Here is a 24,955-nt window from a genome sequence, read left to right as displayed (position 1 = left end):
TAGCAGTCTCAGGATGAGAGAGAACCCTTTATGTAAAGCCTTTTCAAGTACAGTGAGAATTAACTTCCTCCCGACCTCTCTAGTGCAGACAGAAATAGATTCCATATTCCATACACTTCCCTCCTCACCCCTCAGACAGGAGTTATTCTCCCCCCTCCACCACCCAGCCTTCCTCCGGGACAGGGAAGGGAAGAGATTTCTCCCAATTGGTAGGGGTAATTCTCAGGCTAATAGGGCAAATGTTGCCCCAAAGACAAGGGTACTGGTGTTGAGAAGCTGCAGTTCTTCCGGAATGGTGTGTCCAATGTCCTGATGTTACTGACACCCTGGAGGAGTGCCAGGATGAGGATGGATCCCGCTCTCCCCAAGCCAGAACAAAACAACTCTGCCCTACCTTTCCTGCCCTGCTCTGCCCCCAACACCTAGTCACCCTCACACACCGGTAGCTGTGGTGCCCTCTGTATCCAGAAGGTCTCAGGCTGCTCCTGGCGGTAGTCGTGAGGCTGTGAGGGAGGGTACTGAGTAACTCCTGGCCTTTAGCCCTCTCTCTCAACCTCTGGGCCTGGTACTTGGCCACAGCCTGTCAGAGCCCAGCTGTGCAAGTGGCAGGCAATGGGGGTGGGTTCTCACCTTTGTTGGGGCAGGAGTCCCTGCTTGCGCCAGCTCCATTCGGTAGTCATGGTGTGTCACAGACTCAACCTCGAAGAGCTTCCTTGTGAGTTCCTGTTCTGCCTGCACCTCTTTACTATGCAGCCCGAGGGGTGTCAAGGCCATTCTCACCCAATTTTTCTCCTCCCCCTCCCTCTTCCCCTTTACCCAATCCCTTACCAGATTTGATGCCGCAGGAGCATCTCCAGCATGGCTTCACGCTTCCCTGTGAGAGGGCAGGGGGTGGGCGGGGTGGGGTCTGGTTAAGAAGGAGGCCCAGAAAAAACTAATTTGAGAAAAGGAAGAAAAACCTTGGGGTTCCGCCCTTATATCCATTGGACAATCCACAGCCCCACCAGAAATTCCTTCTTCTTCTTCCCTCTGACTAATGGACTCGTTCTGGCCTACTCTCTCTCACATTTCACACCTCGAAGTGGCCAACAGACGTTTCCTGGTGGCTGGTACGAGTCTTTCTGGGTGGTGCTGGGGGGCATGGGTGACTTTAGTTGCATAGTCCGCAGTCCCCGGTGTCCGTGTCGGAAGAAAAAACTCTCAGAGCCATCCTGCATGCTTGGGACTTGATCCAGGTGGTTGGTGGCTCTCTGTGGATCCCAAGTTGAATGACTATATCTCTTCTGGTACCCACCCTCATGTAAACTACTGCCTCCCCTAAGAAACTGAGGGCAGCCTTCAAGAAAAGGGAGCAGGCCAAAACTTTAATACCTCTTCCTCCCAGTTGTAGAGGAGGCACTGGCCCCGTGGAAATGTTTCATAGCGAACCATAGGCTTCCCTTTAATGTCTGGGGGTTTCCATAGTCCTTGGGCACCTGGTTCTAAAACTTGCAAAAATTCCGAAGGTGGTTGTTTCTGGGGCACCCAGGGGCAGTGCTGACTCCAGGAGGTATAGTTAGGGACCTGATCTGCCACCAGGTTTCTGAACCGTGGAGGAATACAGGGGCTGAGCCCAGAGTCAGGGCCAGTGTCTGGACCAGGACCAGAGGCAGGACCAGGATGAGAGCCAGAGCCATGACCAGGACCAGAGCCAGGACCAGGACCAGAGCCAGAGCCAGGGACAGAGCCACAGCCAGGACTAGAGCCAGAGCCAGAGCCATGGCCAGCACCTGAGCTGGAGCCAAGAACAAGCCCAGAGCTACAGCCTGGAACAGGGCCAGGGTTAGAACTATGGTCAGTTGTAGTGCAAGGGTCCTGAGCAATACAGGAAACATAGACGGGCTCAAAGCCAAGACTCCCATGGGCTATATTGTGGGTAAAGCTGGGTCCTGCACAGGGCTCCCCAAGAAGGCTGGGGTCAGAGGACGACTCCATGAACTCAGAACAGGGCGCTGGGGTCTTTGTAGATAATGCAGCTGCTTTGGCGGTGGTGAAGACTGCAGTTGCAGCTGCCAGGGCCGACCTAGGACTGTCATCTGAAGAAGGAAACGGTTCCGAAGTGGGCCCCAGTCCTTCGGAGCTGGGCTGTATGTCTAAAGATCTGAAAGAAAGCAAACACGACATGGCTGTCAAAAGCGCAGCAGAGGAAGTCCGCTGACTTTCCTCGTCCCCTTATGCCTGCAGCCAGAGCTGCGGCTCTCACCGCGACCGCGATCCCTCCGTAGACTCGTTGGTCTCCATCTTCAGACTCCAGCTACTGGGTTGCCATAGAGACACCAAACAACTCCTGGAGCCTGCGCAGAAGTACAGCTGGGCGGACTTGCAGGTGGGGGTGGAGGCAAGTCCTCTGCGGGGCGGAAGTCTTCAGCCTGGTGCTGTCAGGGAGGTCTGCTTTCCGGTCCCGGCGGCATTCCGCCTCAGACAGGGTTTTAGGGTTCCGTTGGCTTAAGACCTCGCCCTCCACGCCCAAACAGTCTTTGCGTGCGGTTTTCTAAGATGATGCTTTATGGGGATATGTTGGAAATAGGCACAGGGCTATGGCATTAGATTACAGCCTAGTTGGTGTTTGCTGAGAGGCAACAGTAGCTTCCACTTAGTTTCTTAGTTCATTCTGAAAAGTGAGTGGGGTCTTTAACAAATGTTAAGGATGAAAATAAACTAGCTTGAGCAAAATGGTGAGACATGGAATAGTGAAAAGGCAGCCGCTTTTGTTTGGGTGTGATTACTCCTCCTCTAACAAACGACCCTCATATTGACCACCCTCCTCCTAAGCCCCCTTAGAACCTGGTTTGACCTCTGAAGAAGGGCCAGGATTGGCTTTCAGTTTCTTCCTACTCATTTAGGCTCACTCCTACTGTTACTTTTCTAGAAGCTTGACTTAGGGTGGACCACTTGTCAAGAAGACTTACATATCTGCAGGCAATCTTTAACCACAGGTTGGACCTCCTCAGTGTCTTTCTCTCAGACCAGTCAAGGGGCATCATAGCCCTGAATCAGTTTTCTTTCCCCTTTGTGGTATAAAATTTTATATTAAAGACAGGAGAGCATAATTAAGGGAGAACAGTTTTATTAGCATCACAGGGTTCATTTTTCCCTTTCCATCCAAGCATCCAGAGTCTGGTGTCCTTTAGTCAGTTGGCAGGTTCAACCTGGAGGCCACTGGAGCTGCCGGCCCCCAAGTACATGAATGTGCAGATGATACACAGATTGTGCACCCAGCTTCCCATCGTTGATCACTGAAATTGAGCTTGGGGTTAGGGAGTCAGGATCATGGCAGAGGTCAAAGAATGAAGATCATATTGAGAAGTAGGAATGAGAATTCATAGGTGAGGGACCAAGGGCCAAAAGTCACTCACCAAGTCGGTATCCATCTCCCAGGCCCTCAGCCTTTGCTGTCTTCTTGGCCACAAGGAGTAGGTGTCCTAGAAGCTATAGAGAGAGTGGAGGGACATAGGTGGCTTCATTCATAGGGAGCAAGACCTCTAGCTGGGTCCAGGGGCTCCTCCCAGCCAAACCCTGGCCCTGTTCTTCCCACCTGCTGGTCTTCTTCTTCAGCCTGGCTAATCCGAGGAATGGGCTTCTTAGGAATGACCAGGAAGTGCACAGGAGCCTGAGGGGCCACATCACGGAACACAAGACACTGGGGGCAGTGACAGGCCAGAGGCCACGTTACTTCAACAGGTTGGATGGTATCTACAACATTCCTAAGGGGATAGGTCCTAAGAGCACCCCACCTGCTGGTCCTCATAGAGAATGTCAGCTGGGAGGCTCCTGTCCAGGATCCGGGAGAAGATGGTTGGGGCTGCTCCCCCAGGAGTTGCCTGCTGGGACTTGGCCACTTCATTCCCATCAGTCACACCTGCAGCTCCTCGGACCTGAAGGTGGATTGACCATATTCAAAGGAGGGAGCTGGTAGAAGTTGGGCTCTGATAGTTGTTAATTTCGTCCTTCTAATAACCTATTCATGGTTCCCACCCAGGAGGAAAGTTGCTGAATTTCAGAGCACCAGCAGCAAAGGGTAAGGCCAGAAGGTGCTGGACCTGGTTAGATAAGAGGCAGTATTATTATCAGGATTCAGCAGTGCAATTGATTCCTGCTCATGTGTCTACGAAATATAGCACTGTTTAGGGAAAGGATCTAGAATGAGAGACTGGGGATTTTGGTCTCAGTTCCTACCTTACCATACCACTGAATTACCTCCGATAAATTCCTTCTCTCAGCTTCTAATATAAAATAAAGGGGTGGTTTCCATAATCTCTTGCGATGGCTTGAATCTCTTTCCACTCTCACCTTGTTAGTACATTTCCACTTATTTCCGTTGTTTTCTGATCTTTAAGGCTTGTCGCCTGTTTTATTTCGCCTGTTTTATTTAAGTTTTAATGCAATCGCCCTGTTTGACACTAGTTGACCCCTCATCTGGGTGTGACATGTGACTCTGTGAATTTTAACTCTTGTCCCTTAAATGAATGGAGGTAAGAGTTCAGCTAAGTGACCTCTGCTCCCCTAGCCCCAGGGGACTTCGGGTAAGGGATTCAGAGAAGGCTGACGTCAGTGCATCACGTTGGGGAAGAACCGGACGGAATGAATTCTCTGACCTCCGAGCCGCTTCTGGCAAGTGCAGAAGAGAGGTTAACACTAGTGCTCATTAGGAGGCCAGAAGCCTGAGGAGGGCAAAGCACTGGCTCCAAGAAGAGAAAGCTCATTTCCTGCAGGGGGCACCGGGCCAGCTGGGCTGCGGGCAGTGGAAAGAAGGCGGCAGCCGCTGCAGTGACCCTGTCCCGACCTCGACGCCCCGGCCTGCGCAGGGCGGGGATCGCACTAGCTCGTTCTCTGGAGCCACCAGTCCGACCTCACCGCACAGCCCCGGAGCTTGTGCCTCGGAGGAGCAGAGGCCACAGGCAGGAGCTCTGCGCGGCTCTGCGCGCCTTCGGGAGTCCCTGGCCCGGGATGGCTTCGGAGCCCGCAGGACCCCCTACTCGCTCCGGCGCCACTTCTCACCTGCCCCCCGCGCGCCCCCGTGGCCGCCACGGCTTTGCGCGCCGCGCGCAACCCGGCGGCCAGCACCACGGCTGCCGCCATCTTCCCTAAGCCGCGGGAACCTCTCACCCCGGTCAGCACTCCGCTCCGCGGCCGGCCGTCGGTGGGGACTCCGGGCGCGGGGAAGGGGGGTAGTGGCGGTCGGGCGAGCCCTGCTACCCCATTGGAGCGCGCCTCTGGGCACGATTCACCCCATTGCCTCTGCCACTTTGGAGGCGGGCTCTTTTCATCTCATTGGCTGCTTCTATCAACGCGAAGACAATTTTCCATTCCATTGGCTTCGTCTTCTAGTCCGTGTGAACGTTCTTTTTCCATTGGATCCCCTAACTAGTTTCGCTGTGAGAGAAACTTCCACTCCATTGGAATGATTAATGGAGCCTGGAGGTGGGATTTTCTCCTAGTTGAATCTGATACACAACCCTGGCTTCTAGGTGGCGGCTCCCGAGTGGGTGGTTCTTTTCGTTCTTGGTTCGTCCTCTTCAGGTCTGGTTCCTATTGGTGCGCGGGGAGAAGGGGGCGGGGCTCCGTCACCTGCTGCAGAAACGGCGGTTTTAAACCCTCTCACCGCTTTGTCCAGGAGGAGGGCGGGGCTCTGAGGGCATCCGGCGCTTACTGGCTCCAAGAACCACCGGGGGTGGGGCTAAAGGTGAACGGGGATGAGGTGTGTTTTTTTGTTTGTTTTTGTTTGTTTGTTTTAACTGGCGGGGCTGATGCGCAGCATTTTCTCCACAAGGGCAGTTTCAGTCCCTTGAGCATTTTGGAGATTTTAATGTACTTATCTAAGGGAAATTCTTACTTAATTCTATGTTCTTGTTAACGCATTCTCTCCATAGGTTAAAAATTCTGTGGTTTTTGCATTTGTTTTTTTTGAGCAGGCGGAGATAGGAGTGTCCTATCTTTGCCGCACAACTATTATAATCAGCAAAGGAGTATGTATTCATTGTTCTTTTCTAATCGGAAAAGGTGTGTGATACAGTTAGCTCGGTGCCTGATGTTTTCTTTTTCTTTTTTTTTTTTTGAGACGGAGTCTCGCTCTGTCGCCCAGGCTGGAGTGCAGTGGCGCAATCTCGGCTCACTGCAAGCTCCGTCTCCCGGGTTCATGCCATTCTCCTGCCTCAGCCTCCCGAGTAGTTGGGACTACAGGCGCCCGCCACCACGCCCGGCTAATTTTTTGTATTTTTAGTAGAGACGGGGTTTCACCGTGTTAGCCAGGATGGTCTCGATCTCCTGACCTCGTGATCCTCCTGCCTCGGCCTCCCAAGGTGCTGGGATTACAGGTATGAGCCACCGCGCCCAGCCGGTGCCTGGCGTTTTCAATAAGTCAGGTTTGCACTGCTGGAATATATATTTTTGACATAAAAACGTGAGGTCACAAAATACTAATATTCTCAGACACTAGGTAGGTTTTAGTCCGATATCACATAGGACAAGTTACCACTGTTTCTTTGGTTTTTCTTTTTTTCTTTCTTTTTTTTTTAAACACATGGCCTGATACATATAGGTGGTCAGTAATTGTTGAATGAATAACATTTGGTGTTTCCTGTCTTTTTTTCATAATATGTAATATGTATTGCATATGATACTAACCTATGTGTAATCAATTTTTCATATTTTTACAGTCTATGTAAATATAGTTTGTATTGGCTGCTTATTTCCTTCAATGAGTTTATCATAGTAATCTTAACTCTATTGTTGACTATTAATTGAATTAGTTTTAGGTGAATGGTTATGATGGGGCATATAACCACTGTGGGGAATTCTGCTTCTAGAGATAGTACAATCTCTTTTGCATAGCTATATTATTGTTAGAAAATCCTTTCTCCTCTAAAGGGCAGACATTTGATTCTGTGATTTTCCCCAGGGATCCTAGCAGTCCAGATTGCATTCCTTCCCTTGGAGGAATGGAGGAACAGATGGCCCCCCTAATTGTGAGGAAACGTAGAATGGCCTCTTCTCTGGGCCCCAGAGGTTGCAGTTCTCTGTGGTGCCTCTGGGACACTGGGAGACCCTAGAGTTGCCCTGGAGAAGGGCGAGCGATAAGTGGATCTGGGATCTAGGAAGAGGAAGGAAGCCAGTCTGGAGGATAGGTGGATACAAAGCATTTTGAAATTAGTTATTTCTTTGATTCTCATAGAAAGCAGGCAACACAGAGGTTATTCCTGTTTTACAGGTCGAGAAACTCAACCTAAAGAGGGACAGTGACTTGCCTGGGGTCACAGAACCCATTAGTGTTAGAATCTCCTACTCCCATAAGAACCTACGGACTTCCTAGTCACTTCCCACACTGACTGATTTTGATCCTTGGCCCACAGTCTTCTCTACTTCAAGCACTTATCACCTTCACTTGCCCTCATCTGAAAGATGTTATGCTGTGCAGCCTCTGAACACTGTCTCTTGTACTCCAACCCCTGCCCCTACGTCTGCTACTGTACCTCGTTAGAGACTTCTCTTCCTTTGACTGCTCCCTTTTCCAATCTGTCATTTGCCTCCTGGCATCACTTTCTTCCCCTATTGGTACTGTATGCTCCCTTCACATCCTTGTACCTTCTTTTGCTTAGTTTTCCTGGTCTTCCTCCCTGACACCCTCACATCATCAACCCATTAAATATTTGGCTTCTCTGCTTCTCTAACTAGGTTCTCACTTCCAACTGTGCCCGAATCCTGAACTACCCACTGATCAGGATTTTCTCCAGTTCCCTACATTAGCCTTCCCAAACCTTCCCCTTTCTCTTCTTGTCTCCTGCTCCCTACTCTTATCCCTCTCCCCCTGGACCGCAGCCATTGGCCTTATCTCCTACTTCACAGGGCATACAGAAGCCATCAGAGGGCAACTTCCACAGGTTCTTGTTCCCTGAAACTCTAGGAAGGCTCCATCCTCTTCCTTCCTCTTGGTCATAGGAAGTGGTGTTTCTCCTGTCCAGAGCAAATCCCTTCACCTCTGCTTTGACCTTATCCCTTTCCTCCATCTCTGGGATCTTGTCTCACCAGGCGTCTCTTCTCTCTCTTCTGGGTCCTTCAAGTCCTTTAGTCTACTGGCCTCTTTCCCTTTTCCTTCCTACAAAAGTGCTTCCTTGACTCCACAACTCCCTCTGGATATTGTCTGACTTTTCTTTTTTACTTTTCATCCAAGCTTCTTTAAGAGACTCCTTGAAACTCACTGCTGTTTGACTCCTGCCTCCACTGCACCAGTGTGAAACTGCACTCTCCGATGTTCCCAAAGATCTTCTAATTGCAAAACCCAATGGACACTTTTCAGTCTTTATCTTATGGATGCCCCAACTGCATCTGACATCACTTCCCACTCTATCCTTCTTGAAACTTCCTCCCTTCTTGGCTTCCTTGAAGCCACTTTCCTTCAAGCAGGCAGCTTGAATGTGGGTGTGATGGAGGCAGATGGCCAGATCCAGGCTTTCTCCTGTGCCTAATAGGTGTCAACTGTAAGTTATTAGGCAGTCTCTCCCTGGGCTGGGATCTACCTGCCCCATATAGAGCCAAGTCAGGTTCCAATGACTCCTCTTTTATTGCTGATCTGGGCTAGACTCACAAAGGCCTGTGCCAGTTGCTGACAGTGTCTGTCCCTGGAGGAGGGAAGAGCAGAAGTGAAAGGGTCAGGTATGGGGGTCAGAAGGGAGGCCAGGCTGGAGACTGTGTGAACCAGGGAGCCCCGGGGGACTAGGGTGGGAGCTGGGAAGGCCAGAGTGCCCCTGTATCTGCAGGGCCTCGAAGTCAGAGTTGCTGAGGATGGCTTCTCGGAGCACAGGCATCTCTGCAAAAGGTACATAGTCTGCTCCTGGGGTGAAAACCAGTGCAGATGTGGGATGCAGGTGGGTGGGTGGTGGGGAGGTGGGCTGAGGGAGTGCACTAGCCCTGGAGGGGATGGTTGAGGATGGGAGTGCCTTCCTGCCTGGTCTTCTGACTACAGACCCTGGAATGGCCCCCTGTCCCAGGTTTCTGCCTCACCATGAGGCCTCCCTCCTCGTCGCCGGGTCTTCTGGGTCTCAAAGAAAGTCTTGTGTTCCTCCCAGCGCCGGTCACAGGCCGCACAGAGGAAATTAGACTCAAAACAGCCGCAGCAACAGCCTGGGGCAAAAGTGCAGCCAAGAAGAGTTTAGGAAATGATGGTATTCCCAGGAGCTGACCACATTCTCATCTCTTCCTCAGTGACTGCATGCCCAAGGCCGTCATACCCGCTCCCCGTCATCATCCCCAGACTGCATCCTATCCCCACCTACCCTGCTCCCAATACGCCTCTTGCCCTAGAAGTTACCATGATGCCTGCAGGGATGGGGCCCAGTGGCTGCATGTTCTTCGTGGCTGTGTTTGCAGCGACATAGGGCCCTCCAGGCCTTGGGGTCAAAGGTGGCCCGTCTCTTGAGCCAGAACTCACCCACCTCCTCTGGGCGTGATGGGATAAAGCAGAACATGAAGCAGCGGCACTGGCTTACCTTGCAGGGCACCGATATGTCTGGGATTGGGGATGGATGGTAGGGTTAATCTGATAGGACCTTGCCTTCTCATGCCAACCCCATCCTCCATCCCCACCACCCCCTATGCACGCAGACATGCTTTTTTTTTTTTTTTTTTTTTTTTTTTGAGATGGAGTTTTGCTGTGTCACCCAGGTTGGAGTGCAGTGGCATGATCTCAGTTCACTGCAACTTCCACCTCCCGGCTTCAAGTGACTCTCCTGCCTCAGCCTCCTGAGTAGCTGGGACTACAGGTGCGTGCCACCATGCCCGGCTAATTTTTTGTATTTATTTATTTTTTAGTAGAGACAGTGTTTCACTGTGTTAGCCAGGATGGTCTCGATCTCCTGACCTTTGATCCACCCGCCTCCGCCTCCCAAAGTGCTGGGATTACAGGGGTGAGCCACCGCACCCGGCCACATGCTCTCTCTCATACTTCCCAAGACATGACAGAGTACAGTTATTCCTCCACACTCAAGAGGGGCTGGTCAGTTCTCCCCTACCTGAGATGATCCGGTGCTCTCTAAACAAGTGTCCACAAAAGCATCTGGACTCATCCCTAATCCGGAAACAGTCCCATAGGTAATGGGGGCAGCGCCAGCCAATGTAGAGACCTAGGTGTGCAGGATTAAAAAGGAAAAGTGAGAAGTAAAAAAATTCTAAGCTCCCCCGAAGTGTTCTTACCTATCCCTTGATGGAGGTGAAGGGGTGGGGGGAACTTACCTCTCCCCACCCCCAGGTATCTTTATCTCCACCTGGAAGTCCTCACCTCTACCCCTTAGATTTTCTTTTTCCTCAGGGTTTTCTCATTACCCTACAAGTGTCTTCAGTTCTCTTCCTACCCAGGATCCACTCCATCTCTGTCAGCCTGCCAGAGATGACTCAAGAGAGTCTTTGGTTTCTGAGCAGGAAGATTATAGATGAAATTTTGTTTAAGGATGAACATGAATCTCACTGAGTTCTCTGTGACCACAGGGATTCCCATCTCCTCTCCTCATCCCACTAAAGCCCAACTTTGCTTTGTTTTCTTGAAGTGTCTAAGGTGAGGGAAAGGGAAGATGATTGGCCAGATGTACAGACAATGGGATTGGCTCCTAAGGAGCATAGTTATTGAAGGTCCTGAAGAGGAGGAGGAGGTTGGATAGCTCTGGTGCTGGAAGGTAGGAGGAGGGCTTCCTCTCACGTCTCCAGGTTGGTACCTTAATACCTCCCTCTGTGTTCCTGGTGCTATTGTACCAATGCTCTCTATGTACCTAAGAAGGGCTGCCAAAGGTTCTTCAAGGGTCAGGAGAAAGGGGTAGGTAGCAGTCATGAGCGGTGAAGACCAAAAATTATACATTGTGAGGCTAAGCAAGGAGGCGTGGAAAGGAAAGTGAGGCTAAGAAGTGTCCCTGAGAGTAGGCACCAGCAAGAGGTCACAACCCTCAAGAGCTGGTGTTCAGCAGTGAGGTCTGAATCCCTGGCTTCGTGACTAGTCTCGAGGTGAGGGTGGTGCTGTGCAACTGAGGGAGGATAACCAGATGGCACCTCCAATTCAGATTTTCTCATTCTCCATGAGAACTGAGAGTACCCCAACTTCTAGCCAAGAATCCTGTATGAGGCCCCATGGAGTGGGACCTCCAGGTGTAGGATTCTTAGTCCCAATTAAAGGCTCAAATGAAATGTCACCTCCACCAAAAAGGTGTCCCTGACTTCCCCTGTCTGTCTGGGCCCATCCTATTGCCATCCATAGCTCCTTGTGCTACTCCTGTCTCAGTACAGTACATTACAATAGATCATTCCCTTGTATTCCTATTAGTCGATGAGTTCTTCAAGGGAGCTGTCTTTTCACCCGTATCTCTCATTCTAGCACAAGGCATGGCACAAAATGGTTGCTGAGAGAACGTAGATTGCCTGATTAAACAATTGAGCTCATTCCTTCAAGAGGAAGAGAGAGCCAGTATTCAGGCATAACCCTGAGGTTCCATAACATGAATAAGGAGAGTGGCATCATCTGGTCTTTGACTGTGGTCAGGGCCACAATTCACAATTCTGTGCCTCAGATTAAGTTTTCTTGTCTTATCCATAGTCTGTCAGGATCTAAAGCCTGTCTAGATGTGGCTTTTGGCATTTTTTTTTTTTTTTTTTTTTTTGAGACGGAGTCTCGCTCTGTCGCCCAGGCTGGAATGCAATGGCGCGATCTCTGTTCACTGCAAGCTCCGCCTCCTGGGTTCACACCATTCTCCTGCCTCAGCCTCCCGAGTAGCTGGGACTACAGGCGTGCGCCACCTTGCCCGGCTAATTTTTTGTATTTTTGGTAGAGACGGGGTTTCACCGTGTTCACCGGGATGATCTTGATCTCCTGACCTCGTGATCCGACCATCTCGGCCTCCCAAAGTACTGGGATTACAGGCATGAGCCACCGCACCTGGCCTAGGCTTTTGGCTTTGCTGCTTCTGTCTTGATGCTGATTGCCTGTAGTGCCAGTGTCCCCTTACACCAGGGAGCCTTTGTTGAGAGAGCAGGGTATAGGCAGTCACAATGCAGGTGGGCGGGAGCCAGGATTCCACTAGAGGAGTTCTGAATTCTGTCTGGAGTAGCAGGATACATTAAAAAAGCAGGAGGTGAGGCCCAGAGATCAAGGCCTGCTCGGAGGGCCGGGGGGAAGTCAAGTCCAAGCACTAGTGTAGGAATCAGTGCCCAGCATTCAGATGAAGAAGACTGGCGTTTGAACAGGGAGACTGGCAACTATACTTCAGATTCTGTTACAAGTGTTAGTGCTCCTAAAGTGGGACAATTGGAAGGTGGCTGTGGATTCCAGTGGGACCCTCTACTCTCTGTCCTGATTCCAAACTCCTTTGCTGTTGTGGGTGGACAAGGCCTGGTGGGGGAGGAGACATTATTTGGGATGCCATTTTGATTCTGTCTAACACAGTCCAGTTCCACAATCACATAATCACATTTGCATGATGACATCTCTTTATGCATAGTATGTCTCCATAAAACACACGGCTGTCTTTACAGGAACAATGTCTCCAGCCTAGCCCTCTCTCCTGAGCTTCAGACCCATATAGCCAACTGTCTACTAGACTCTTGGGCCAGCATGTTTCATAAACACTTCAAATGTCTTATGCCCAATTATTCCCTCCAAACCTGGCTCTCATCCTTTGTCCTCTGTTCATCCAACACATGCCTACCAAGCATCTACCCTTTTCTAGGCATTCAGTTAATGGCACCATCATCCTACCACTTACTTATGCTAAAAACTTAGGTGGCATTCCAGGCATTTCCCTCTCTCGTACCCTATACATCCACTGTCCCAATGGTCAGTTTCACTTTGTTAGCTTTTCTTTTCTTTTCCTTTCTTTTCTTTTCTCTTCTCTTCTCTTTTCTTTTTTCTTTTCTTTCTTTTTTGACAGAGTCTCGCTCTGTTGCCTAGGCTGGAGTGCAGTGGTGCAACCTCGGCTCACTGCAACCTCTGCCTCCTGGGTTCAAGCAATTCTCCTGCCTCAGCCTCCCAAGTAGCTGGGATTACAGGTGCCCGCCACCACACCCGGCTAATTTTTTGTATTTTTAGTAGAGACGGGGTTTCACCATGTTGTCCAGGCTGGTCTTGAACTCATAGCCTCAGGTGATCCACCCACCTTGGCCTCCCAAAGTGCTGGGATTACAGGTGTTAGCCGCTGCGCTCGGCCTGTTAGCATTTCTTGAACCTGTCCACTTCTCTCCACCTAAGCCCATCTACTTCTTTCCTGGTTATGACCAGTGCCTCACAATATAGTCACTTGCCTTTCCATACCTCCTCTCTTAGCCTCATAACTCCAGTCTTGTCTTTCTCCGGTCTATCCTATTGCCAGAGTGATCTTGCAGAAACAGAAATCCGTTCATGTTATTGTCCTACTTAAAACCTTCTAGTGACTCTCAGTTGCCCTCAGGATATGATTCTAGCTTTTAGCTTGGCACAGAAATTTCTGCACAATTCTGCCCTTCTAGAGCAGAGCTGGCTCTTCTCCCCACCACTCTATGCATCAGGCATAGTGCATTGCTATAGATTCTTGCTGTGCCTTGCCCTGTCATGTCTCATCTTACAGCACTCTTTACTTGGCCACCTCTTCTGACTCATCTTACAGATATCAGCTGAGAAGTCATTCCTTCCAAGGCTTACTATTCCTCAAGCACTCCAGATAAGATGCCCCTTTTTTTCTGCTCATGCAGCAGTCTAGGATAACCTTGATTATAGCAATTATTAGAGTGAATTATAATTGTCCTTGTACTTATTGGTATCTCTCATTAGAGTGCCAAGTATTTTGTCTTTGAACCCCCACCAGCATTACCACTTCCATAGTTAGCTCAATGCCTGGCACATAGTTGGTGCTCAATAAATGTTTGTTGAATGAATAAAAACAAAGGTTACACTTGATATTTCTGTACACTTCACATATACTGTTATGGACTACCCAGGACTCAAATCCCCACTATTAGGAAGGGACCTCAAATATAATTGTTCAGGGTTGAATGACACGAATTTCTTTATAAAACTTCCTGTTTAAACAGGAAGATGAAGTTCAATTTGAAGAAGAAAAAGAAATACAGTGGCCTTGAGGAGTGGGGAGTAGACAGGAGGTTCTGAGAAGGGGAATAAGAGGACTGAACACATCCTGGATTTTTTTTTTTTTTTGAGACATTCTGTCACGCAGGCTGGAATACACTGGCACAATCACGGCTCACTGCAGCCTTGACCTTCTAGGCTCAAGTAATCTGCCCACCTCAGCCTACTAAGTAGCTGGGGCTACAGGTGTGCACCACTATGTCTGGATTATTTTATTTCTGTAGAGATAGGGTCTCACTGTCTTGTCCTGGCTGGTCTCTAACTCCTGGGCAATTAAGTGATCCTCTTGCCTCAGCCTCCCAAAGTTTTGGGATTACAGATGTGAGCCACCTTGCCAGCCAGAATTTGCAAGAAAATAAGAGTAACCGAATATGTTAATATAAGCAAACAAAGTTGGCGGTGGGGTGGGAAGGCAAGGGTGGGGAGGTGGAGGGTCCCTGCATGGGAAAGACGAAAGTAAATTTCATGGAGGAGGGATATGCATTTAGAATTACCTGGTTGTCTTTATGTTTTAGGCCTGCCATCATAGCTCTATTCCCATCATAAAGGGAAAGGAAGTATGAAGGACCAAAATAAATGTCATAATGTCTATTGAATTCAGTCTAGAAAGACCAGAATCCTTATAGCAGGTCAGGGTGGCCCTCTTACTGAAGGTAATCCCTATAGATATGAATTTCCATAACACAGGTAGACATGCTCATGCACAGGATGGCATGTTTTTACAAGTTCATCTGTACGCAGCATGCCACTAACAGGACTGTCAAGAGTGCTAATCGTAGGCTGAGGTTTGGAATCGCAGGGCCAGAGGACACAGGTCTCCCCTTTGGTAACAGAACTCAAAGCTTTTGGGTACCCAGCATGGGCCTGGCATGCAGGGGTGACAGCCTTTTAGTGGAGTTCCACCAAAGGGACTAAGATCTTTGTCATGTCAGAACAGCAAGTCTCCTGGGGACTGTCCAGGGTCCTGGGCCATCTCTGCTTTAGGGTCTGTAGGCTCTCTGGGCCCTATAGCTGGGGTTGGCCATGACCCTTCTGTTTTTAATAATGTTAGTTCAGCTACCCGTCTCTACCTGGGCTTTATATGAATCTCCCCACTTTCTGTCTGCATCCACTCTTGTATTCCTTGGCCCACTTGCCTGCTCCTTTTCCAGGCAGGTGGTATAGCCATTTCGAAAAGGGGAAGCTCTCTGCTGAATGTTCAGGTTCCCAGATCTTTTGGATTAGAGGATGCCCATGGGCCTGTCACAGGCCTCTGAAAGGCCACATGGGCTCACCTGTCTGGATGGCATTCAGGGCTGTATCCTTCTCCCACTGGAAAAGATTGTTCACCTGAGCACCAAACTCCTCTCTATGCATTGCCTTAGCCACTTCCACCAGCTCTGTCTGCCTAGCAGGGAACACTGGGCAGGCTGTGTTACCTAGGATGGGAGGGGATGAGTAACCAGGGGGAAGTGAGAAGGCCTTAAAACTAAGAGAAGGGGCCATGTCCAAGAGTAACCCAGTCTCCTCCTCCTGGGGCAAGTCAAGGACAGTGAATAGCAGTGAGAACAGGACAGGGGAGAGGACAGGTGCAATTACAGCTAACTCCTTTCTTCTTCTTCTTCTTCTTGCCTAGTTGGTGTCCAGGTTGGGCTGTGTGAGCAGTGCTGTCACTGGCATCTACTCCCTTTTCAACCTCTCCTGCTTCTTCCTCCTGCTTTTCGGATGTGTCCACTTGGACCTGGGCTGAAGGGCCTGAAAGAGAGTGTTCTGGAAGGCTCTCAGATTCAGAGAGATGGGTAGACCTCCTTGTCCGTGGGACCTCATTGGAAGAAGACTCAGAGGAGAGGTCTTCCTTCAGAGTATCAGAAGAAGACAGACAGACATAGTCTCGTGATTGGGGAGGAAGAGTAAGGTGTTTCTCTGGCACCACTGAGATGGGACTATCCAATGAAGCCTCATAGGTGGGAGTCTCTGAAGGAGTCTCAGAGATGGAAGGCTCCTGATGGGTTTCAGGGGAATGGGCCTCTAAGGGGATCTGGGAAGGGGATGGCACCAAAGGGGATTCAGAGGTATGGGGCTCTAACGGGGTCGCAGAGGTGGAAGGCTCCAAGAAGCTTTCAGAGATACGGTTCTCCTGTAAGTCCTCAGCAGAGGGGTCCTCTGAAGGGGGGTGCTCCTCTACATCCATGGTGGTATGAGGCTCTTCTATGATCTGATCTGCTTCCATCTAGTGGTAGAACAGGGTACAGGCTTCATTAGGTTGGAAATAGAGGGCCTGCAAGTCAGGGCAGAGCGCAGGGTTTGCAGTGCATTATGGAATTTGGATAAGGTTATCAGTGCAGCTGAGATATAAGAGGGAAACAACATGAACTCTGGGTCCTAGAGTGTGATGCCAAAAGGTTCACCCATGTGTCCAGACCTCATATGGCATGCTGCTGTGGCTTGTTAGGGAGCTGGAACTTAAAGACTGAAAGACTGAAGTAGTTAGAATCCCATCAGTAGATGGTAGCAGAGAACCATGTCCCAGGAGGGAGTCTGAACAACACCACTGGGGCAGTCCAAGAGCAGGGTCCTTGGCATATCTTAAAACCCTGGAGGTCAGACCATGGAGTTCTAGAGACTGGCAATACCAAGCCAAAGTTGGGGTTGGCTCCTGAGAGTGCAGGGGAATGCTATGTCACATAAGGCAAGACACTGCACGCAGCCTGGTTTTGTCTAGGCACCACACACATCCTCCTCCCTTAATGATGTCATTCATGTTCAAACCTTTAACTACTTCCAGTTGTGTACCAATGACTCCTAAATTCATATTTCTAGCTCAGACTTTTTCATCCTCTGTACTTCACACTCATACCCACTTGCCTGCTGGCCTTCTCTTCTCTTCTCTTTTTGTGATGGAGTCTCGCTCTCTTGCCCAGACTGGAGTGCAGTGGCACAATCTCGGTTCACTGCAACCTCCACCTCCCAGGTTCAAGTGATTCTCCTGCCTCAGCCTCCCAAGTAGCTGGAATTACAGATGTGTGCCACCATGCCCGGCTAATTTTTGTATTTTTAGTAGAGACGGGGTTTCACCGTGTTGGTCAGGCTGGTCTTGAACTCCTGACCTCAGGTGATCTGCCCCACTTGGCCTCCCAAAGTGCTGAGATTACAGGAGTGAGCCACCGTGCTTGGCTCCTGCTGGTCATTTCTAACTGAGTGTTTCCACAGGCAGCAAAACTGAACTTTGGGAATTATCCTAGTCTTCTCCTTTTCCCTTAGACTCCATCTTCAAACAGGCACCAATAACTGTATTTCCTATCTTCTAAATATTCCCCAAATGCATTCTGTCCTCTCCCTTCCAATTTTATTCAAGTTCTCATCATCTTCAGCCTTTGTGTAATAAACTTTGCCCCTCTACTTCCATCCACAGCATTTTAATCCATTCATCCATTCTCTCATGGATTTATGTAACTTATACTTTTACAACGAGCCTAATCTGATGCTTTTACTGAGCCGCTGTGCTAAGCTCTAGATTGAGTTGAGTCTGGGAGAGAGACCGATTAACCAACAATGGCAATACAAATAAACAGATGTTGTTCTGGGGTGAATCTAGGATACTGTGGGGAGGTGGATATACCTAATTTATCCTGCAAGGATGGAGTCCTCCTTCCCGACCCAATCAGGATCTTTCTAAAGTGCAAACCCAACACTGGCACTTTGTGGCTTAAAAACATTCCATGACTCAGTCTAAAGGATTAAGTCCAAATTTCTTGGCCCTGGCATTCAAGGCCTGTCATCATTTTCAACACAGCCTGAGGATTCCTGCCTTAACTTTCCGTGCTCCCTACTTTCCCCCCATGTTCCAGAGACGCTAGATATATCACTCCTTAAACTCATCAGAGCCTTTTTGAAGGGGACGTTTGGAAAGGGAATTAGGGGCAGAGGTAGGATTACAGGGAGGAAGATGACCAGAGTCAGCTAGAGAGAAAAGGGGCCTAAGGGTGGAGAACCAGAAGATGGGAGGTGAGGCAGGGGAAAGAGAAGGGGAGGAGGAAATTGGGTGGAGGAGGAGAGTAAGGATGAAAAGTACAGAATGTGGGCCAGGCTTGGTGGCTCATGCCAGTAATCCCAGAATTTGGGAGGCCAAGGCGGGTGGATCACTTGAGGTCAGGAGTTCGAGACCAGCCTGGCCAACATGGTGAAACCCAGTCTCTACTAAAAATACAAAAGTTAGCTGGGCATGGTGGCAGGCGCCTGTAGGTTGAAGCAAGCAAATCACTTGAACCTGGGAGGCGGAGGTTGCAGTGAGCCCAGATCGCACCACTGCACTCCAGCCTGGGGGACAGAGCGAGACTCTGTCTCAAACAACAACAACTACTACTACTACTACTACTACACTACAGAATGTGAAGGGACTGAGGGGTGGGAGAAAGACAGAGGTCTTAGGGGGAAGAGGGGAAGGGCCGTTGGAGAAACTACCTACCTCTGGGCTTTGGCTTGGTTGTTACAAGTCCTTAGGTCAAGACCTTGACTTAGGATGGCAGGTGTTGATCCTCAGGGAGGGAAGGCTCTTGGTTTTGGATGTGCCCCAGCTGCAGGTGCTGAGTGTTGAAATGCCTTGCCTGAAAGTCTGCTACCTGGGGAGGGGACTTGGATATCTGCAGAACTTCGCAAAGGAGCTCTGGCATGACCTGGGAAAGTGGGTAGGGACAAGGGGTCTAGGGCCGATGAGGGAGGGTCTTGACTGAAGCCTCCGGAACCCGGGCCAGGAGAGTAGGCGCCGGTCACCAGGGCAACCGGAACGCCTAGTAGTCTCCGTGGCAAAGGCGGTCTGGTCACCTCCCCGGTGGGTGAGGTCTCCTGAGGGGATTGCACTGGGCCTCGAGGGGGCGAGCCCAGAGGGTTTACTTCTGAAAAGTGGGGTGTGTGTTGCGGGATCTTTGTGAGCGAGTGTCTGGGTAGGATCTGCGGAGATCTGTGCTTAAGTCTGGGGGAGTCTGGGATTGTGAGGAGAGGGTTCCTTTGAGACATCTGTGGGGCGTCGTTGGGGGCTGTGAGGATCTGAGGGGACCTCGGGCTCTGTGCTTGGGGTGAGAAAGGCAGGGTCTCGGGTAGTTGGGGCGGGGGCGGAGTCTGTGTGTCCTCGAAGCCCAGCAGGACTAAGTTGGGGACCAATAGAGTAGGGCGGGGGCGGGCTTTACTGACAGGGACCAATCGAACCGGCTGGGGGGCGGGGCGTCACGCCGACGTCAAACCGAGGCCGCCGCCGCGGGGCCTGGTTGTCGCCGGTTCAGCGCAGCCCGGAGTCGTCCAGGCCTGAACTCCCACCCAGGTCCCCGGCTCCCGCCTTGGGCCCGCGAGGACACCAGAGGCTACCCCCCGGGGGTGGGGAGCGGAGCGGCGGGTCAGCTCTGCGAGCGCCCCGCGCTGGCCTGTCCGGCCCCGCCCCCGCCCCGGGCCATGGCCCAGCCCTTGTCCCGGCCCCTCGTCCTATCCCAATCCCCGCCTTGGCCCCCAGCCCCGCCCTCGCCCCGCTTCCCAAATCGGCCCCAGCCCCTGCCTGGGTCCCCATCCAGGACCCCTTTCCAGTCCCTGCCCCTGGCCTGGCCCCCATCCCGGCCTCGGCCCTCGTTCCACTCCCTGTCACAAATCCCAGCCCAGGCCCTGTCCCAACCCCATTCCCAGTGTTTGCTTAAGGCCCTGGCTCAACCCCGTCCCTTGCTGCAGTCCCCATCACAGCCCCTTCTTCCATCCCACTCCCTGCCCTTGTTCAAGCCCCAGTGTCCAGCCCAGCCCAACTCATTATCTCAGCCTTTGCCCTCATCTCTGTGTTTACCCAAGTCTCTCCCTCTAGTCCCCCCCATCTCTCATACTCTGCCCCTCTCCCAGCCTATACTCAAGTCTGGGTTTCAGCTGCCGCCAGCCCTATTGCTGCTGTTGCTGTTCTCTGTCCTTGGCCCAGGGGCTGGTGAGTGCAGAAGCAGGGAAGATTGAGGCAGGAGTGGGGTTCCGGCAGGGAGGGGTGGGCTGGAGAGATTCAGGAGAGGTGGGACCTGGGGAACTAGATCGTTGGGGAGCAAGTGGGAGAAATAGAGAGTAGAGAGGTCTTACCCAACAGGGATTGGCAGGGTCAAAAGAGTGGTAATTAATTGGGTTTGAGGCTCAGCAGGTGGCTTATAGTTTCTAGGACAGAGACTCCAAGATTTTTTCTAGTGTCTGTCCTGACCCCACTTTGACTCTTGCTCTTCCAAGGAAATGTTGTGGGCTTTGCTCCTGCTCACAGAGTTTGATGGGGGAGAGACAGTCCCACCACACCAGAAGCCCCTAGTGCAGTGTGGGAATATATAGCCTAAACCTTTGAGATACTGGGCATGCATTCAAACGGCCTGAAGAAGAGTTTTAAAGATAATATGTAGCAAATAGATGAATATGGATTAGTTGCCATTATAATGAGTTTTCTTCTTGTAATGATTCTTGTTCCAAAGAAGATTGATTTGCCTAGGAATAATTCCTAGGCAAATTTTAGAGCAGGGCTGAAACTCGGAGGCTATTTTACAGATGGGGAAACTGAGGCTCAGGGAGGGAGCAATTTGTCCAAGGTCAGATAGCTTGTGAATGGCAGTGTGCTGGGGCTAGAAAAAAGGTTTCCTAATTCCTATCTCATACTAGTGTGTGTGTGTGTTTTTTTAATCCACTGCAATGTATACTTAATAGAAAAATAGACCCAAGTGGGGGAAGGCTCAAAGCATAACCTCCCTTCTCTCCCCGGTCTGCCCACAAGGGGGCTTTATCCACAAACTGTTCCTTATTTGCCGGGCGTCAGCCAAGGGCCACCCTCCGGTGGGGAAGTGACTTGGACAGAAGAGAGAGAGGTCCAATTTTTTAATGGGTGGAATGTGGGAGGAGGAGGGGGTGTCCTGGTCTAGGGGATGTGTCATGAAGATGGCTCCATCATGAAGTGACTGTAGCCTTCATGGCCCAAGTCCGTAGCCACCTCTGGTGGGTGTCACTCTAGATAGGATGGAGATGTGCCTGATGGAGTCTTTGGAAATAACAGCCAACAGAGCAGCTGGGGGGTGGAGATTGGGTATCAGCGAGCTCTGGGGGCCTGGTTCAGTGTACAAACTTAAGGAGATGAATGCACGTGAAAGGTCACAGCCCCTGCAGAGATGTCTGGTCACTTATGTGTCTATGTGTGTAACTGAGGGATTATGCGGAGGCTGGCAGCATGTGTACATGCTTGTGTGTTGGCGAGTGTAGACACATGCATGTGTGTGGGGTGCATGTGAGCCAGTGTATCTTCTGAGCTCCTGTGTTATGGTATGAAGGGGAGGAGACATGTTGTGGCCCATGTACATTCCTCTTCAGCTCTGCCTGCTCCTCATATGGACAGATCACTGAAGCTGTGAATGGGGCTGGAGACCCTTTCTCAGCAGTTCCAAGGGTGAGGGCAGTGTTGGGTGCCTCCCATAACGAATATAAGTTATCCATCCACCCCCAGCCAGTGCCTTTGAAGGAAGGAGCCGTGGAGGCACTCCGTTGATTACTGCTGCTGGCAAGTTGGGCACTGGGCAGAGGCAGTAGCCAGTCAGGTTTTCAGTTTTGGTAAGAGGGAGTTTATGCTGTTGGGCCAAGTTCCTAGCTTCCATCCTCTGCCATCATGGCTTCTTCATGCGCCCATTGAGCAAGCATTGGGCTGTCGAGGGGAGCAGGGTGACCGACAGCCACAGAGCGTATACAGCTGAAAGTTGTGGATAAAAACACTGTTGCCCAGAAGCGGGTTCAGGTGCTTTGGGGAGAATTGTAATGAAGTTGGAAAAGAGTACCAATACGCCCAAATGGAGGCAGGGCTGCCTTTAGTGCTGTTAATAGTGAATGCCTTGGCAATTTTGGACCAAAGTACAGGGTGCTCTGTGACCTAATGGTGGTGATGGGTTTTGTCTGAGGAGAGGCTGGCAGTGTCATAGGACCATCATGGCACAGGGCTGCACAGTGCTTATCGGTTGCTTTGGTTTCATTTCAGGGATGGAAGTTATCTCTTGGGTCTAGTGGTCCCACTCCTGATCCTTGGATCTTTTCCTTGGGCTTAGTTGAGGACCCACACATGCCTTGCTATTCAAAAAAATGGGCTTTTATTCTACCTAGTGCTGTTACTAGCAGGGCCAGCCTCAGCCTGTTTGTGTGTGTGTGTGTGTGTGTGTGTGTGTGTGTGTATGGGGTGGGTGATGGTCGGAATTACCCTAGCTTCATCATAGAAATATTGGGGAACCCGGAATAAGTTCATCTGAACTCGGTAAGGGCCTTACTCATGCTTCCTCTGGACACAGCTCTGGTAGGCCCTATTCAAACCGCAAACCAAAGTTTGGAGTGAATGGGGCTGTGGACCCTTTCTCAAGCATCTGCCCTCAGAACTTCTTCCAAGTTCCTCCTAGCATTCCCAGCTGCTGCCCACTCCTTTATGTCACCGGCCTATTCTGTGACCTCTGTAGCCCCTGGCCACTGTGGGGATGGCTTAGCTAGTTCCCCAGTTCTCCAGGCCATACTGTGGTCCTTTGAATTACAAGGATCTTTGTGCTTGTCTGTCCATGTTTCCCAAAGGTCATTAAACTGCTTTTCGCCACTAGCCCTCATCTGAGGGTCTGCACCGAGGGACTGAGCAACATTTCTCCTAACAGTAGCAATGGTTGATCAGATGACCCATCCCTGGTACCAGCTTTGAGGAGGATCAGCCCTTCCCTAACCCCAGCAGAAGGTGCGCTAGAGTTCTGATTTCTTCTAACAATAGTATCCAGGCTGTTCACCTCTTAGCCTTCTGCCTCCTACTTAGCACAGCTAGGGTTCCTAGGAAACCTGTCTCACCCATCAGTCAGTTCCATTTCCCTTTATCCCTCTCGGCTGCATCTCTATCACTCTCTGAATGCTGCACTGGTAGCCTCTCTGGGTTCCTGGGCAGTGCTCAGCTTGCAAGGTGACAGGTTTTCCTCCCTGACAGTTGAGACTGATCATGTGGTCTGAACTGGATAGACTAGTCCTTGAGTGTAACCATGGCCTCCAATGGCCCCCACCTATGTAGGGCAGCTCTCTGGGGTGACTCCTGGGGTTGCTCTGGTTCAGTGTTCCTCCTTCAGCAGCCTCCCCTTCCCTTTCTTTGTTATTTCAAAAACACCTCATTTTTGGAGTTAATCTCTCCCATCTCCAGAGAGGGAGATGATTGGACTAGGTTAGCCCTGAGGGTATTTCCTGCTTGGCTGAAAATGCCCCTCCAGAGTAGTCCTTATCCCAGCCCTGGGTCTGTCCTGAAGCTGCTGAGTTCCCCACCTTCTCACCTGTCCTGGAGGTGTCATCTTGGGCTGCTTTTCCGGCTGGTCCGAAGTCTCCAGAGCAGTCAAATTCTCCAGAGGTTTACTTTGAGAAACCTTGCCTGCCATTTGGGACCCTCTTCCCCTGTCCGCTACTGGTTGCCTCCACTGTGACAGCTGTTCTAGTCCCTTGCCTGGCTAGCTGCTGACACAACTTCTGCTCACCTTGGCTCTGCTCCTGACAATCATGATCAGGTATCTTGGCATTTTAATGAGGGATGACCACTTCCTCCCCACCTCCCAACTCGGCCTGCTCTGAATATTCCCAAGGGGCTTGAAATCCACTGTGTCACTAACTCACTGCCTCACTGGGCCTCCCTTTAGGGGAACATTCCCCCGGCCCCCACCTACCAGCTGTGCATTCTGACCTGGGAGGCCTGATGACTCTCCTTTCCTGGGGACTCTCATGGTGGCCTGCCAGCTCCTGTCCTTGCTTTTGCCACCCAGGCAGGCCCCTGGCAGCCGTACCACACTTTCCCCTCCCCTCTCCTGCCCTGAGCCAGTATACAGGCAGTGCTTGTGAGGCTGCTGAGGGTTTTTACTGCTCCTAACCACAGGGGAACAGAAAGGGGAAGAAAATCAACAAGAAAGTTACACAGTTCCATGCTGACTCCCAAGCCCCACAGGTGGAGTTCCAGCCTGCTCAGTGGCTTAAGACCCCATGCCAAAATACACACACACACACACACCCTTACACACACACACACACACACACACACACCCTCTTCCACACATCTGTTTTTTTTTTAGGTTTGGTAAGTGGAGAAAATGGCTCCTAAGTGAGGGGGCAGCTGTGAAGTCAAAGAAAGGGTCTTAGTTTTGGATTTAGAGAGAGCTAGGTTTGCATCCTCAGTTTGGTCTAGGTTTGAGCCTCAGTTTCCTTATCTGTAAAAGGAGGGTTTTGTTTTTTCTTTTAAATAAGATTAGCGTAAGGATTAAACCAGATGATGGCTAGGTTTCAGATCTGCAGCCTGAAACCCAGTTCCTGGCTCAGAGGAGAGCATTTGTGGAGTTGATGCTATTGGTGAGGAAGACTGACATGCCTGTTGCTTAATGGAAATGCCCTCTGTCCTGCCCTGCTCCTTTCTCTCTCTCCTGCTTCCCAGGAGGCCTTTTCCTGACTGATTACTCCACCTGCTCACCCCGCAAGCTGAGTCCTTTCCGCTCCTTTGCCAGCACCGAGCTCTTCCACTTCCATGTTCCTGAGGACACATTCCTGGCTGTTTGGAACCTCATCATCTTCAAGGAGCAAGGGGGAACCTTTGGGGACCACTGCCCAGACCAAAGTGTGACTGTGTGAGTGTCTGAGTTAATTTCCCAACCCCACTTCCGACCCCTGACCATTTTTCAGACTAAAGTGTGACTTTAACTGACCTCCCGACCCTGACCCCAACCCGCGTCCAGATTGAAGTGTGACTGAGTGAGGGCCATGACCTCTGTCACATGACCACTTCCGGACTACTGTATGACTGTGCAAGTGCTTGAGCTGATCTCTCACCCGTGGACC

At 50.8% G+C, this 24,955-nt stretch overlaps 4 protein-coding genes across 23 annotated transcripts in view; 1 reads left to right on the top strand and 3 right to left on the bottom strand.

Moving 5' to 3' along the window:
* Positions 1 to 14: 14 nt before the first annotated feature.
* Positions 15 to 3,002, bottom strand: SPAG8 (sperm associated antigen 8). Of its 2 annotated transcripts, XM_054520957.2 has the most exons (7): positions 2,243 to 3,002; positions 1,372 to 2,140; positions 1,076 to 1,250; positions 829 to 874; positions 631 to 745; positions 441 to 503; positions 15 to 326 (listed from the first exon to the last, which is right to left on the bottom strand). In XM_054520957.2, exons 1-7 carry the CDS (start codon positions 2,278 to 2,280, stop codon positions 228 to 230), a joined length of 1,305 nt encoding a protein of 434 aa, XP_054376932.2. In that variant the 5' UTR covers positions 2,281 to 3,002; the 3' UTR covers positions 15 to 227. The 2 variants fall into 2 exon arrangements, with proteins under 2 accessions (XP_054376932.2, XP_054376933.2); XM_054520958.2 differs by lacking the exon at positions 441 to 503.
* Positions 3,003 to 3,089: 87 nt separating this feature from the next.
* On the bottom strand, positions 3,090 to 8,649 carry HINT2 (histidine triad nucleotide binding protein 2). Of its 3 annotated transcripts, none has more exons than XM_054520970.1 (5): positions 8,553 to 8,649; positions 3,774 to 3,914; positions 3,575 to 3,679; positions 3,396 to 3,468; positions 3,090 to 3,275 (listed from the first exon to the last, which is right to left on the bottom strand). In XM_054520970.1, exons 1-5 carry the CDS (start codon positions 8,559 to 8,561, stop codon positions 3,184 to 3,186), a joined length of 420 nt encoding a protein of 139 aa, XP_054376945.1. In that variant the 5' UTR covers positions 8,562 to 8,649; the 3' UTR covers positions 3,090 to 3,183. The 3 variants fall into 3 exon arrangements, with proteins under 3 accessions (XP_054376945.1, XP_063570015.1, XP_002819681.1); XM_063713945.1 differs by lacking the exon at positions 8,553 to 8,649 and adding an exon at positions 5,038 to 5,209 and having other exon boundaries at positions 3,090 to 3,286; XM_002819635.5 differs by lacking the exon at positions 8,553 to 8,649 and adding an exon at positions 5,038 to 5,209.
* The window catches only part of TMEM8B (transmembrane protein 8B), a 52,383-nt gene continuing 32,801 nt past the window's right edge, over positions 5,374 to 24,955 (top strand). For 4 of the 10 annotated variants that reach the window (XR_008510065.2, XR_008510064.2, XR_008510066.2 and 1 more), the window contains exons 1-2: positions 19,343 to 20,057; positions 24,555 to 24,744. Coding sequence is in view for 4 of the 10 variants with exons in the window: in XM_054520943.2 (XP_054376918.2) it covers positions 19,550 to 20,057; positions 24,555 to 24,744 (698 nt within the window). In the remaining 6 variants the exon portion in view is untranslated. Of the gene's footprint in view, positions 5,461 to 15,715; positions 16,072 to 19,328; positions 20,058 to 22,687; positions 22,842 to 24,554; positions 24,745 to 24,955 lie in introns of those variants that run through there. The other 6 variants (XM_054520942.2, XM_024252626.3, XM_063713940.1 and 3 more) reach the window with 5 other exon arrangements.
* Positions 8,578 to 19,281, bottom strand: FAM221B (family with sequence similarity 221 member B). 8 transcript variants are annotated; one of them, XM_054520962.2, is made up of 7 exons: positions 18,573 to 19,281; positions 15,707 to 16,337; positions 15,403 to 15,546; positions 10,044 to 10,154; positions 9,344 to 9,472; positions 9,037 to 9,156; positions 8,578 to 8,654 (listed from the first exon to the last, which is right to left on the bottom strand). In XM_054520962.2, exons 2-7 carry the CDS (start codon positions 16,335 to 16,337, stop codon positions 8,617 to 8,619), a joined length of 1,173 nt encoding a protein of 390 aa, XP_054376937.2. In that variant the 5' UTR covers positions 18,573 to 19,281; the 3' UTR covers positions 8,578 to 8,616. The 8 variants fall into 8 exon arrangements, with proteins under 8 accessions (XP_054376937.2, XP_054376936.2, XP_054376944.1 ...); XM_054520961.2 differs by having other exon boundaries at positions 9,344 to 9,541; positions 18,573 to 19,263; XM_054520969.2 differs by lacking the exon at positions 15,403 to 15,546 and having other exon boundaries at positions 15,740 to 16,337; positions 18,573 to 19,268.

This window comes from Pongo abelii, chromosome 13 (genome assembly GCF_028885655.2).
Source record: "Pongo abelii isolate AG06213 chromosome 13, NHGRI_mPonAbe1-v2.0_pri, whole genome shotgun sequence".
Classification (NCBI taxonomy): domain Eukaryota; kingdom Metazoa; phylum Chordata; class Mammalia; order Primates; family Hominidae; genus Pongo; species Pongo abelii.
This window is presented reverse-complemented; position numbering and strand designations above follow the sequence as displayed.

Coding starts and splice junctions, on each gene's coding strand:
- SPAG8 (XM_054520957.2), bottom strand. CDS start 2,280: ATGGAGACCAACGAGTCTACGGAGGGATCGCGGTCGCG. Junction 2,141..2,242: donor ACGGAGGGATCGCGGTCGCG/GTGAGAGCCGCA, acceptor GCTTTCTTTCAG/ATCTTTAGACATACAGCCCA. Junction 875..1,075: donor CGTCTGTTGGCCACTTCGAG/GTGTGAAATGTG, acceptor GCCCTCTCACAG/GGAAGCGTGAAGCCATGCTG.
- HINT2 (XM_002819635.5), bottom strand. CDS start 5,118: ATGGCGGCAGCCGTGGTGCTGGCCGCCGGGTTGCGCGCGGCGCGCAAA. Junction 3,680..3,773: donor TTCTCTATGAGGACCAGCAG/GTGGGGTGCTCT, acceptor CACTGCCCCCAG/TGTCTTGTGTTCCGTGATGT. Junction 3,276..3,395: donor GGGAGATGGATACCGACTTG/GTGAGTGACTTT, acceptor GCTCAATTTCAG/TGATCAACGATGGGAAGCTG.
- FAM221B (XM_054520961.2), bottom strand. CDS start 16,337: ATGGAAGCAGATCAGATCATAGAAGAGCCTCATACCACCATGGATGTA. Junction 15,547..15,706: donor GAAGAAGAAAGGAGTTAGCT/GTAATTGCACCT, acceptor CTCCCATCCTAG/GTAACACAGCCTGCCCAGTG. Junction 8,655..9,036: donor ACGAGGAGGGAGGCCTCATG/GTGAGGCAGAAA, acceptor TCCCTCCTCCAG/GGACAGACACTGTCAGCAAC.